Raw genomic sequence first — 12,439 nt, 5'->3', positions numbered from 1 at the left:
AACAACAAAAAACTTTTGAAGTAATATATATATATATATATATATATATATATATATATATATATATATATAAAACTGATTTTTAGTGAAATTGTAACGTAGTAAGTTTAAAAAAAAAATATGGGTGATTTAGTAGTCTAGAACGGGCCGTTCCCAATCTAGAACAGGCCGTTCCAAACTATTAAATTAACCTGAAAATTGTAGTTGAGAACGAGCCGTTCTGGAGGGAGAACGGGTCGTTCCAAACCCCAAAACGGACCGTTCTGGAGGGAGTACGGGTCGTTCTGGATGGAGAACGGGCCGTTCTGGATGAGTCCCAGAACGGGTCGTTCTGATTTCAAAACAGGCGTTCTGCATGTGATTTTTGCACATGGTGAAAGGGTGCAGAACGGGCCGTTCCAGATTCAGAACAGGCCATTTTGGCCACTCCAAAACTTCTATAAATAGGGGTTGGGGGCAGTTGAGGAGAATGAGAGGTTTTAGAGAGAAGTTCTATGAGAAGGACTCTGGGTCTGTGAGCTGTCTCCCAAAATTCTCTGTATGATTCCTTTTCTCCTCTAGATCACTAATGCCTTCTGTCTTTTCTTGAAATTCAGATTATAGGAAGCTTACTTTGGGAGGATTGAAGTTCCGGGTTGAGCTTCGAAAGGGAATTCTACTTCTTCTCGGTTATTGGCTATTTTGAGCCAATCTTTAGGTAAGGGAAGCTAGAATGTTGTTTAGGTTGCATGTGAGTTTAGAAACTCAATTGATGCATGAATGTTGAGAATCCATAGATGGATTGAAGAAAATCTCATTTTTGGGGTTTTGAGAAAAAGGAGGATTTTGATGATTTTTATGCATAGGTTGGATGCATGTGAGATTTAAGTTTATTTTGAGTCGTATGGAGCCTATGCATTGTGTTTTGTGTTTGCATGTGGCTGAATTTGTTAGTTTGGATGAGAGTTTTGAACTCTCTGACTGGGATTTAGGCCGGGCGCAGGTTGAGCGCGCCAGGCGTGGAAGAGCTTAGGGCTCTCAGGTTGGATGTTGGGTCAGGTGTGATTTGGTTGCGTCAGGCGTGGAGACTCTTAGGAGTCTCTATCTCAAGGACACCGAGCGTGAGTTGAACGCGCCGGGTGTGGATGAGTTTTAGGACTCTCATGTTGGGATTAGGCTAGGCGAGCTCAGGCTACGCCAGGCGTGAACATGTTTATGAATAAAATGATGCTAATGCATGTTAAGTTGAAGTTTTGGATCATGTATGTATGATATATGATGTATGCTGAGGTGTGATTCATATGTATGCATAGTGATGATATATATGAATGTTTAAATATGATATGGCATGAGTATATGTTCATATGTGTATGATTATTGATCATAATGGTAGGTAGACCATGTATGATGTATGATGCATTATTGCATGTGATGTCTTATGACATGTGTATGATTGTTGATCATGATGGTGGGTAGACCATGTATGATGTATGATGCATAATTGCATGTGATGCCTTATGGCATGAGTCTAGCCTAGGACTTGAAGAGAGGAAAAATATTTTCGAACTAGGAGAACTCACATAGAGTCTCTTGAGAGTGGTGCTTGGATAGGGCACTGATATATGAGAGTGGTGCTCAGGGAGGCCACTGGATTTGGGAGAGTGGTGCTTAAATAGGCCACTGGGTTGGGTGAGTCTCCTCTAAGTCCTTAGCTAGTGTTGGAACGGGGTATAAGGTCGAGGGTTATTCCCTTAACCAAGTACTCGGGAAGGTGCATGGATCCTTGCGGATAGTCGGTGGGCGAACTCCACAATTGACTTGGTTATGCATGCCAAGGTCATAGTAAGCTCGTACCCAGCTGTGCTATACTTGAAGGTGGATCTGGAATTCCAATTGTGTAAGTGATATCATCCGAGTAAACCCGAGTGAGGATTATATCCTGTTTAGCTGTGACCGAGCAGGCGCATTGGGCGTGAAAATGGTTGGGGTGGTTTCGGTAGGATGGGATGTCACTTATACAACTCTGTTGTTAGGGAGATCTCCTAGGTGTATGCGTGACGACGCATTAGATGATTGATATGCATTGATATCTGTCATGAGATGCATTTATTGCATGATCATTAATATGATGAAGTGTGGTGTTTGACTTCATGATTGGTGGATTGTATTTTATGCATGAGTAGTAGAGTGTATGGTGTGACTCTATGAACATGATTGATAGTTGGATGATGTGTAGTATAGATTTTATTCTGTACTTGTATGATTGGTTTTGAACTCTTGCTTACCCTTCTGTTTCCATGTGGTGGAACTACGATGATCATACTTGGTATGGGAGCAGGTCAGGGCTAGCTTGGAGTTGAGGTGTCCGCTGCGAGACGAGGAGTTTTGATCCTTGTATTAGAGTTACCATTTTGGGTAACGGTTTCGTCTGTACTTGACCAACACTAGTGTGTTCTATTTTATAACCAGAAACTTAGTCATTTTCATTTTTATTTATACATGTATGTATAAGTTGTCCAGCTTAATATTTCTCTTAGTTTTACTAGCAGTAGTGCGATTCCACTAAGTGTAGAGACCATGACAGGTTGTTACAGAAATGATGAAAAAGAAAATTATATATGTCGATAATAAAATTTAAACTTAAATATTTTTTAATAAATTTTTGTATAAATTAAGTAATAAGTTATATTGAACAATTTATTAAATTAAATTCAAAACATATTATAAACTACTCAAAAAAATATTTTATAAATTTATTTAAACATTTTCATAATTACTTATAAAATAATATAATAACAAATAAATTATTCACAAACATTTTCAAATGAGACTTAAATTGTCCAAATATTGAACAAACACAACACTTTTAGAAGAAAACTTATTCTAACGCTAATAACTTAATATAATAATATAATATTTGGAGTCAGCATAAAGTAATTAAAGTGTCCAACTTTTGAGCAAACAATTTTGCAAGTATATGCCATAGTTGTTCTTTATTAGTCACTATGGAAGTATATGCCACCAGCTTTGAAAATTAGCCCTGGCTAATGACTATTGTAATCAATTAATTTCAAACTGAAATCCCAAAGTTTCTTAGCCAAAAGAGGGTCTGTTGGGAGTGAGCTTGCTGTATCCACATTACTGTCTGAAAAGTACTCGCCACTAATTCCCTTTACTTGAGGGTGCAATGCCACATAGCATGTTGTTGCTGCTCCCTACGATGAAATTTGAAGAAGCTGAGAATGCAAGATTAGAACAATCATAATTAATTAAATATTATTCAACTTTTGGATTTCCATTAAGATATGTAATAACAATGTCCCTAACATTTATATTTAATTGATCAAACTAGTTTAAATATAATTACCTGCTGGATATTTTTCATCACCATTTTCCCAAACTTGTTCATTAATTCTGCATGAGTGGAACAGAAACATAAAAATCAACTATATTGTCATAACTTTCAAAGACAAATATTACTAATCAAGATAATTTTATCTATAATATATATGTTGATGTCACAAATTTTCTACTATAAAAAAAATTATTATGTATTGATACTGATAATTAGTAACATAATATACTTGTCATTAAATTTATTTTTTTTATATTATATTATATGTTGATATATTATTAAAAATTATAGATATAAGTAATAATAACATATAAAATATATTAATGAATATCGTTCAAAATTAACATTAAAATTTTGTAAAAATTTTGTATTCCAAATTCCTTAATTTGCATGATTAATTCTTAATTAGACAAACTATAAATATGTATGAATGATGTAACGTGGTAATTACCCGTTGGCACACTGCCACTAATCTCTGGTTTATAAATATTGGTAATAATAGCTCCTGGATGAAGAGAATTTGCAGTAATATTTACTCCATCTTCCTGGCCATGGTGTAATCATAGCACAATGAACATAGTCAAATATTAAAACTAAGTTGGTACAAAACAAAATTGATATGTGCAATCTAACAATACAGAACCAAAACAAGCTTTATAAAATTCGACTAAATATCAAATCAGAAAGTTCATCAGTTCACAAATAAATTGGTTGAGGTAGATTCACCATTACTGCCTAAACTAAAAATAATAAAATTGTGTTAAAAGTAAAACAATAAAATATAGGATACAATAGTAGTAAGATATAAACACGTCTCTAGTCTCACACAAATAACATATTAAATCAGAGAGAGGAGCCATCAAAACATTTGTTAATACTCAAAAGACAATGAAAAGAACCATGTGCAAATTCAAAATTTGTTTATCTGTAACCAGTCAAAAGTTTTGAGAAGGTTTTTTTTTTTTTTTTCAGAAGTTTAGAGAAAGTAATTGAAAATAATAAAGTCAACTCTTATAGAACATAATTAACCAACTACGTGCAAATTCTCGAAATTCAATTTTAGTCTCAATTATTTTGAGTTATTTTGGTCTTATAATTTTTTTTTTTTGGTGCACTGGAAAATTAAAAGAAACTACAAACGAAGGAAGGAACGTCCTCTAGCATCATCACGTAGAGCTTCACATAACGAATGAGGAGGAGAGCCAAAGACAACAAAAGGCCTATCAAGAGACCCCCCCATCTTTGCCAAGATATCTGCACAAGCATTCCCCTGACGCAGAATATGAGAAAGTGCTACCCTCCAATCACGCCTTAGCAATTCACGTATCTGCTGAATAACCACCCCAAAGTTGTGAAATTTGGGAACATGTGCCATAGACACCAGCCTAAAGGCTTCCAAAGAATCTGTTTCACATTGCACCTCTCTAAAACCAGCATCCCACGCAAGCAACAATCCATGTTTCAATCCCAATAACTCGGCCAGCAGCACTGATGTGGTTTGATGCCGCCCAGAAAACCCCGTCTTCCAAGTCCCTTCGTGGTCCCGAATAACTCCTCCAAAGCCCACGCAGAGATCCCCACTCTTATAACTACCATCTACGTTGACTTTCACCATTGGGGGAGTTGGCTTACACCATGTGACTTCCTGCACCTCATGAGAATGCACTTGCTCGCCTGCGAAAGCATTGTTCCAATCACACAGTGTGGAGTTAATCTTATAACGGACCTGCTCCATATTCCACTCTTCTCCTCCTAACACGTCCATATTACGCCACCGCCATGTCCACCACATAACAGCCAAGAACTTGCTACATTGAGCGCTATTCACCCCCCTTTGAATCCAAGTTCTCACTTCATGATTGAAGAAGTTTATATTTGAGAAGCCAAACTGTAGCCAAAGCGCTTTACTGTACTTGCAGTCCCGCATGCAATGTAAAACCGATTCAGTATCCTCGCCACATCTAACACAAAGGGGGGATAGAGCCAAGCCACGGTTGAACCTGAACAAATTAGTAGGCACTGCCACATGAAGCATCAACCAAATTATGACTTTCACCTTCTCAGGGCACTTAATCTTCCAAATCCACAGCCACTCACCTTCAGCAGGCAAAGGACGGTTTTTGTTACACAACCACTTATAACCACTCGCTGCGGAGTATTCCCCATCCGTTCTAGCTGTCCAACTCCAAACATCTGGAACATTGCCAAAGCCCATTATATCAACCTGGTTTAGCATGTCCTTGATGTTATCTGGTACCAAGGTGTACAGGCTATTCCAATCCCACGACCCATCTTTCCACACGTCATTGATCTTCCTTTCAGTATCAGAAATATGCACATAAGGCACATGGTTACAAAGACGATCCATAGCGGACCATGAGTCAAACCAAAAGGACGAGTTACCATCTCCAAACCGAATCTTAAACCCATCCCTAATTTCATGTGTAGCCCGAACAATCCCTCTCATAATATTAGACATAGAGCCCGTGCTGGTTAAAGACAAAATACATCTCCCCCTTAGATACTTGTGCTCCAATATTTCCCGCCAAAGAGAAGGTTTACCAACAAGTAGCCCCCAAACAAGCTTCCTAAGTAGAGAGATATTGGCCATCCTGGTATCACGAATTCCAAGCCCCCCATACCTCCTTGGCGCTATTACTTTCTTCCAACTCACAAGGTTCAAGCTTCTAGTAGCACCCTCCTTCCCCCAAATGAAATTCCTGGACACCTTGTCAATGTCATTACAAATGGTTTGCGGTAACCACAAAGTTTGCATAGTATAAGTAGGCAAAGATGTCAGTACCGATTGAGCCAAACAGATTCTACCCGCCCTATTTAGCATATTCCTTTTCCACGACGCAAGTCTAGAATGAAGCTTTTCAACCATCGGCAGAAAATGACTTCGACCCATCCTTCCAGGTACAAGAGGGAACCCCAAATACTTCCCCAGGTCATTACAAAACTGCATATTAGTGGTAGCACTGAAGTCACGAATCACTGAAGCAGGGGTCTTGGCGGAGGCATAGGCTTTCGATTTCTCATAATTCACCTTCATGCCTGACGCGACACAGAACTCCTCTAGAACCTCAACAATCAGATGGCGTTGACTACTCTTAGCTTTACAGAAAAGCAAGACATCATCCGCAAAAAGAAGGTGAGATATGCGCGGTCCTCCCCGAGCGACACTGACTGGGCACCACCTCCCTTCTTCGACTCTAAGAGAAATAAGAGCTGACAATTTCTCCATGCAAAGGACAAATAAGTAAGGTGACATAGGGTCTCCCTGACGAAGGCCTCTAGATGGACTAAACCTCTCTAGCCTCTCCCCATTCCACAAAACCGACAGCTTGGAGGAGCAAACACACTGCATAACAAGGGAGATAAATATAGTAGGAAAACCAAAGTCATTCAAAGTGTTTCGAAGGAATTCCCATCCAACCCTATCATACGCCTTCTCCATGTCAATTTTAAGAGCCACTGTCCCAACTCTATCTCTAGACTTCTTCATATAATTTTGGTCTTATAATTTAAAAATTAATCACTTTTGACCTTCAAATTAATTTAGAAAACATTAAAAAGTAGTTATAAAATCCTTATTTGTATCATTTACGACTAAAAAAGATACATTTTCAATTTAAAAAGTTAAAATAAGAAGAAGAAAAATTAAGTATCTAGAATTTGAACATAATTTTTTTTTAGAGGGATAAAAATATAGTTTACCTATGTCAATCATTTTCATCCTTGTGAATTTAGCATTTATAATAACTAGCAACAAAGAAAGCACTTTGTGTATATCTACAGAATTTTTTTTTTAAAATATAAATATATTAGTGGAGGTAGTGAGCAATTAGAGTTTCAATGACTGAATTAGTGATTCCCTAAAGAGAACCATTAACTAACTTTTCTCCTTTAATCATTTTTCAATACAACATATTTCAGCATACCTTTAAACGCATTGCTAGTTCGTTTGCATGTAAAATGTTAGCTAGCTTCGATTGTCCGTATGCACGCCAGTTCTCATAACTGTATACAATCAAGAAAATTAACCAAATACATATTATATTTCTTCTTTCCACAAATACTATAGTATTCAAGTTTTCATGCTTAATTTTACGTACAATTAAGGCTTGCATGCTTAATCTACGAGAAATAATTATATCCAAGTTCATTAAATTCGACTCATGTTAATGGGTTTTTGGTGGAGTCTTTTATATGATCTTTTTTAAAAATTGTAGTATTATTAATACAAAGTAGGTTAAATACTTTTTTTTTGTCCTTTATAATGTTTTTTTTTTCAATTTAGTCCCACTTTAATTTTCGGTCTCAATTTGATCCCCAATAATTTAAATCGTTCCAATTTGGGACTTCCGTCCAAATGATTTAGACGGAATTAACTGGTGGCCACGTGGATGCCAGGTGGATGCCACGTAGATGCCACGTAGGTAGATCAAAAAATACTTGAATACATCTGGAACCAGAACGGCCCGTTCTGAAACCAGAACGGCCTGTTCTGATTACATTATTGGTGTGTAAATTTTGCACCTGGAACGGGCCGTTTCAGATCCAAAATTAACACACCAACAGTGTAACCAGAACGGGCCGTTCTGGTTTCAGAACGGGCCATTCTGGTCCAGAATTTCGGGCACAAAAAACTAAAATACAAAGCATTTCAAATACTAGATTTGGTAATATTGTTAATGAGGATTAATAACTTCAATTGCTAAACATTTAGGGTATACAGTATATCATTAAGGATGATACAGTGTATCACTAAGGACAATGGTAACAAGTTTTATTTCATTGTTAGTCAAACTAGAGTGAACCACTTATTACCAAATTGACACTATACAGTCAAGGATAAAACGAAACAGTGTTTTTCCTTGAAGTCATTAACGATGTACTCCAACAATAACAACTTGTTCTTGAGGAGGTACCCCTAAACCCTGAATTTTAATTTCAATTTTTGAAATACATTGCAGCATTTTAGTCAAGATTTTGAACTGGATAAATTCAAATCAAAGAAATATTTTGAAAGGTCTTATCTTATTTGATTTTTTTTAGTTTTATTCATAAATGAATATTAATTTATTGTGTTTTTTATTTATTATATATTTATTAATATAGATATAATAAAAAAAGAATAAAAAGCATGGCGTTCTGGAACAGGCTGTTCTGAATTCAGAACGACCCGTTCTAAAAGCAGAACGACCCATTCTAAAAGTAGAACGGCCCGTTCTGGTTTCAGAATGGGTTGCTCTGCTTGCAGGTTTTTTCCAGCATTTTGGCGTCCACGTGGCATCCACGTAGATGCCACGTGGCCAACAGTTAACTCCGTCTAAATGATTTAGACGGAAGTCTCAAATTGCACTAATTTAAGTTATTGAGGACCAAATTGAGACTGAAAATTAAAGTGGGACTAAATTGAAAAAAAAAATATTGTAAGGGATCAAAAGAGGTATTTAACCTACAAAGTATTTATGGTTAGAAATAATGATTAATTTTTATCAAGAATTATGAACACACATAAAATGAATATTTTTACCCCCAACATAATTTATTTTATATTCAAGATTAGGATTCAAATCTTAGATAATTTAGTTAATAAATACAAGTCGTTATCACTTATATATTCACCGGTGTTGGTAGAGTCTTTTATGTAATACATTCTATATAATGTTAGCATCTTATGTAACATATGGACACAAAAAATGAATAACACAAATTGATCAGAGATTTACAATAATTTTTTTTCTATTTTTTTGACAGCATATTTCTTCTATATTATTTAAAAATTGAACAAATATTAATTCCAATGGTAATAAAATTGAATCCCCAAATTAATATGTATTTAGGGTACATCTTACCTTGATTCATCGTTAATTTTATCAAAAATGATTCCTTCTGAATATGTATACCGGTGACCACCTGAGGTAACATTAATAATTCTTCCTTCTTGCTTGCTTGCACTTGCCGATTTCTTCATAATATCCAATAAAAGATTTGTCAAAAGAAAATGACCTGTGGAATTATAATAATAATAAAAAAGTCAAGACCACTTTTATATAATTAAAGAAGTAGAAGAATAATTACTTGAGGTTCTATATATTAACTACCATATTCAAACTATATAAGTCGACAAATAAACAAACTTTGGTATAGTTTTTGATAAATTTATCGATAACTATTTACAAAAGAAGAAAATAAAGAATAAAATATATTGAATGTCTTTCGTTAGCTAAATCAACTTCTACAACTTACTATTTTTGTTTTATAGAAACTCTTTCAATCAACTTCATTGAAAGCTAAGATGCATAACTCTAATAACTCTAATTTTAACTTAGAAACAAGTTAACATGTATAAGAGAAGTTCGATATATTTTACTTTAATATTTATTCCTTACTATCGATAAAAGCATTATAGTGTTAATTTTTTCCTTTCCCCTATTACACAATAAAGCTCTTAAAAGATTTCATGTTACCAAATACCAGACATTTCTTACATACCTAAATAATTCGTAGCAAATTGTAGTTCTATGTTGTCTTTAGACAGCGTGAAAGGGGTTGCCAATATTCCTGCATTGTTTCTGAGAATTACAAAAATAGCAAAAAAACCATTATTGCTCCTATATTTCTTGGAATGATTAAAATTAAGGTACATACATGTGTAGAATAAGAGTATGAAACAACATAAACTTTATTATTATTTGAAGTTCATGTTAGACCTAATAAACTCGTACTCCTAATTTAGAAGATATCACATAAATTTTAATCAATAAAAAATGAATGAATGTCTACAAAAAAATGTGTTGTTAACATCTATGAAATGTATGAAAAGAGGTGATCATAACTAGAAATCTTGTCGATGAAAACATTATTGAAGGGGTTAAACAAAACATATTTAATAAATTTAATAAAGCATATAGCTCATGTAGTTTCTTACATCAAGATGTTCAATGGAAGACCAGATGATTGAAACTCAGATGCAAATTTCCTAACAGATGCCATTGAGCTAAGATCTAATTCCATGAAATCAACTTTAGCAGTGGGAATCTCTTCAAGTATGGTTTCTTGGACAGTTTTTGCAGCAATTGTATTTCTCACGGCCATAATCACATGCACACCACGCAAAGCAAGAACTCTTGCAGTCTCGGTGCCAATACCATGGGTTGTCCCTGTTATATGGAATATTCACCATCAACAAAAAAACAAAAAAGAAATGCAAATAATAGGCACATATATGATACTACAAGCATGTATAGTATATTTATAACTAAATTATACTCTTCTCATTGAAAAATAAAGATATTATATTATTTATTTTTTATATAATTATATATACAATTTACTCCCATCAATAACTTAATCTATTAAACAACATTACGTTACCTTTCCTTTACATACATATATTATATCATCTCCTCATGTGGCATAATCATACTCTGAAGTTAAATTCCTTTCTTTATTTTTCCTCTTTACACACTTGTACATAATTTAATTAAGGACTTGCCTTTTTTTTTTTTTTTTTAACAACAAATAAAGTAAAATATATATAATATTAGTACAAGGGGTACCATAACCCATGTACAATGGTATATTTTAAGGACGTGCCTTAAAAGTCTGACTTCAATGGTATATTTGTATATATCTTATTCAAGCTTACACTTTAAAGCTATAAAAATTAAATTTAAGAACTTCAAAACCTAAGGCATTTACAGCATATTTTACCAATATTTTGTGTTAATAATAAAAAAACTATCAATACTGTTTAATGAAAAAAAAAAGTTATGACTGAAAATTATTATAAAAATCAGATAATTTAGTAAGATGTATTTTTATCAAAAAAATAAAAATATTAACAAATTTTTAATATATTAGATGTTTGTTAGCTTGTTAATTAGCATTAGATGCTTTTTAATGTGAATTAATATATATAGTAATTGAGAAAAACAGAACAATATATATCTTTCTTTTCCTGCAAACTCTATTAAAGAAAATTGTAAGTAAAACAAGTCATAAGTACGTTTAAATTTAAAGTATCTACAAGTCAATCAAGGTTAAAAGATTAATAATTTACACTCACTCTTACACATACTAAGACATATAACCTCTAAGAAACACACTTAAAAATAAATTTCCAATTTAGAATTTCGGGGTGCAGTGAGCTTGGTAAAGGGTATTATATTTGTCTTCTCAAATTAGAATTGAACCTAAGTGCATCTCATCTGTAGCATGAAATTTTTAGTAATAACAATAACAAATTTAAGAGACCCCACCTGTGACAATTGCAGTGAGACCAGTTCCATGGATCCCTTGAGTAACTTCCTCAGCAGTAGAAGTTGATGAAAATCCAGACATGACTAACTCACTCACTCTCTTTCTCTCTCTGGTGGGTGGAGTGTGTGGTGTGGCAATGGCCAATGGGTGGGGACTGCATGATCAACTTATATGTGTTAATTAATTAGTTGCAATATACTAACATTTTTTTTAATACAATAAAAGCCTAAGTGAGGGTGATCCAGAAGCTTAAAGACAAGTTTTAAAGTTCTATGAGTCATATACTAAGATAAGTCTTAAAGTTTTATGAGCCATATCTAATTAATTGATAGATAAATGAGTTCTTTAAATATATTAATAAAAGTTCGAAAGTTTTAGTCATATGTATGAAAAATATTTTATTAAGAATATTTTTGGTATAAAATTATTTGGATAAATCTTTTTATAAACACTTTTCGAAAAGTAAAACAGAAAGGATAAAAAATGAAATAAACTTGCTTATAAATTAAAATTAACTTATATATAAATTATATATTTTATAGAAGTTTTCTTTTATTATTATTTTTTTAAATATTATTTTTAACTCATGTATATGCTTGTTTTAATTTATAAATAAATAGATAATTATGGATAAAATAAAACATAGATAAATAAATAATTGCCGTCTTGTTGATTCCAAAAATTCCAATTGAGAATCCACCTGTTGTCCAAGTGACGATACCTTCGATCTCCTTGTTGGATTATTCACCACTTTGTTTTGGCTTTGGCTTTGGTGATTTGTTTGGTTTGATATATATGTCCCTTTGCCAAGGCCATCTTATACCACAAGGT

At 33.8% G+C, this 12,439-nt stretch overlaps 1 protein-coding gene across 2 annotated transcripts; it reads right to left on the bottom strand.

The window, feature by feature from the left end:
- Window positions 1-2,658: 2,658 nt before the first annotated feature.
- Window positions 2,659-12,339, bottom strand: LOC109800081 (short-chain dehydrogenase TIC 32, chloroplastic). 2 transcript variants are annotated; one of them, XM_083075624.1, is made up of 8 exons: window positions 11,608-12,339; window positions 10,275-10,506; window positions 9,839-9,918; window positions 9,199-9,352; window positions 7,279-7,357; window positions 3,786-3,879; window positions 3,347-3,393; window positions 2,659-3,194 (listed from the first exon to the last, which is right to left on the bottom strand). In XM_083075624.1, the coding sequence occupies exons 1-8, from the start codon at window positions 11,687-11,689 to the stop codon at window positions 3,024-3,026; spliced, it is 939 nt and encodes a 312-aa protein (XP_082931750.1). In that variant the 5' UTR covers window positions 11,690-12,339; the 3' UTR covers window positions 2,659-3,023. The 2 variants fall into 2 exon arrangements, with proteins under 2 accessions (XP_082931750.1, XP_029127766.1); XM_029271933.2 differs by having other exon boundaries at window positions 3,068-3,215.
- Window positions 12,340-12,439: the final 100 nt, after the last annotated feature.

The sequence above is a fragment of the Cajanus cajan genome, chromosome 1 (assembly GCF_000230855.2).
Source record: "Cajanus cajan strain Asha chromosome 1, NIPB_CcT2T_4, whole genome shotgun sequence".
NCBI lineage: Eukaryota > Viridiplantae > Streptophyta > Magnoliopsida > Fabales > Fabaceae > Cajanus > Cajanus cajan.
Note: the sequence above shows the minus strand (reverse complement) of the source record. Positions and strands in the feature narration are given on the sequence as shown.

Excerpts from the sequence above, each read along its gene's own strand:
- LOC109800081 (XM_083075624.1), bottom strand. The coding sequence starts at position 11,689 with ATGTCTGGATTTTCATCAACTTCTACTGCTGAGGAAGTTACTCAAGGG. Across the intron at positions 10,507-11,607 it reads TCTCACTGCAATTGTCACAG|GGACAACCCATGGTATTGGC; the intron begins GTGGGGTCTCTT and ends TCCATATAACAG. Across the intron at positions 7,358-9,198 it reads AAAATTAACGATGAATCAAG|TTATGAGAACTGGCGTGCAT; the intron begins GTAAGATGTACC and ends GATTGTATACAG.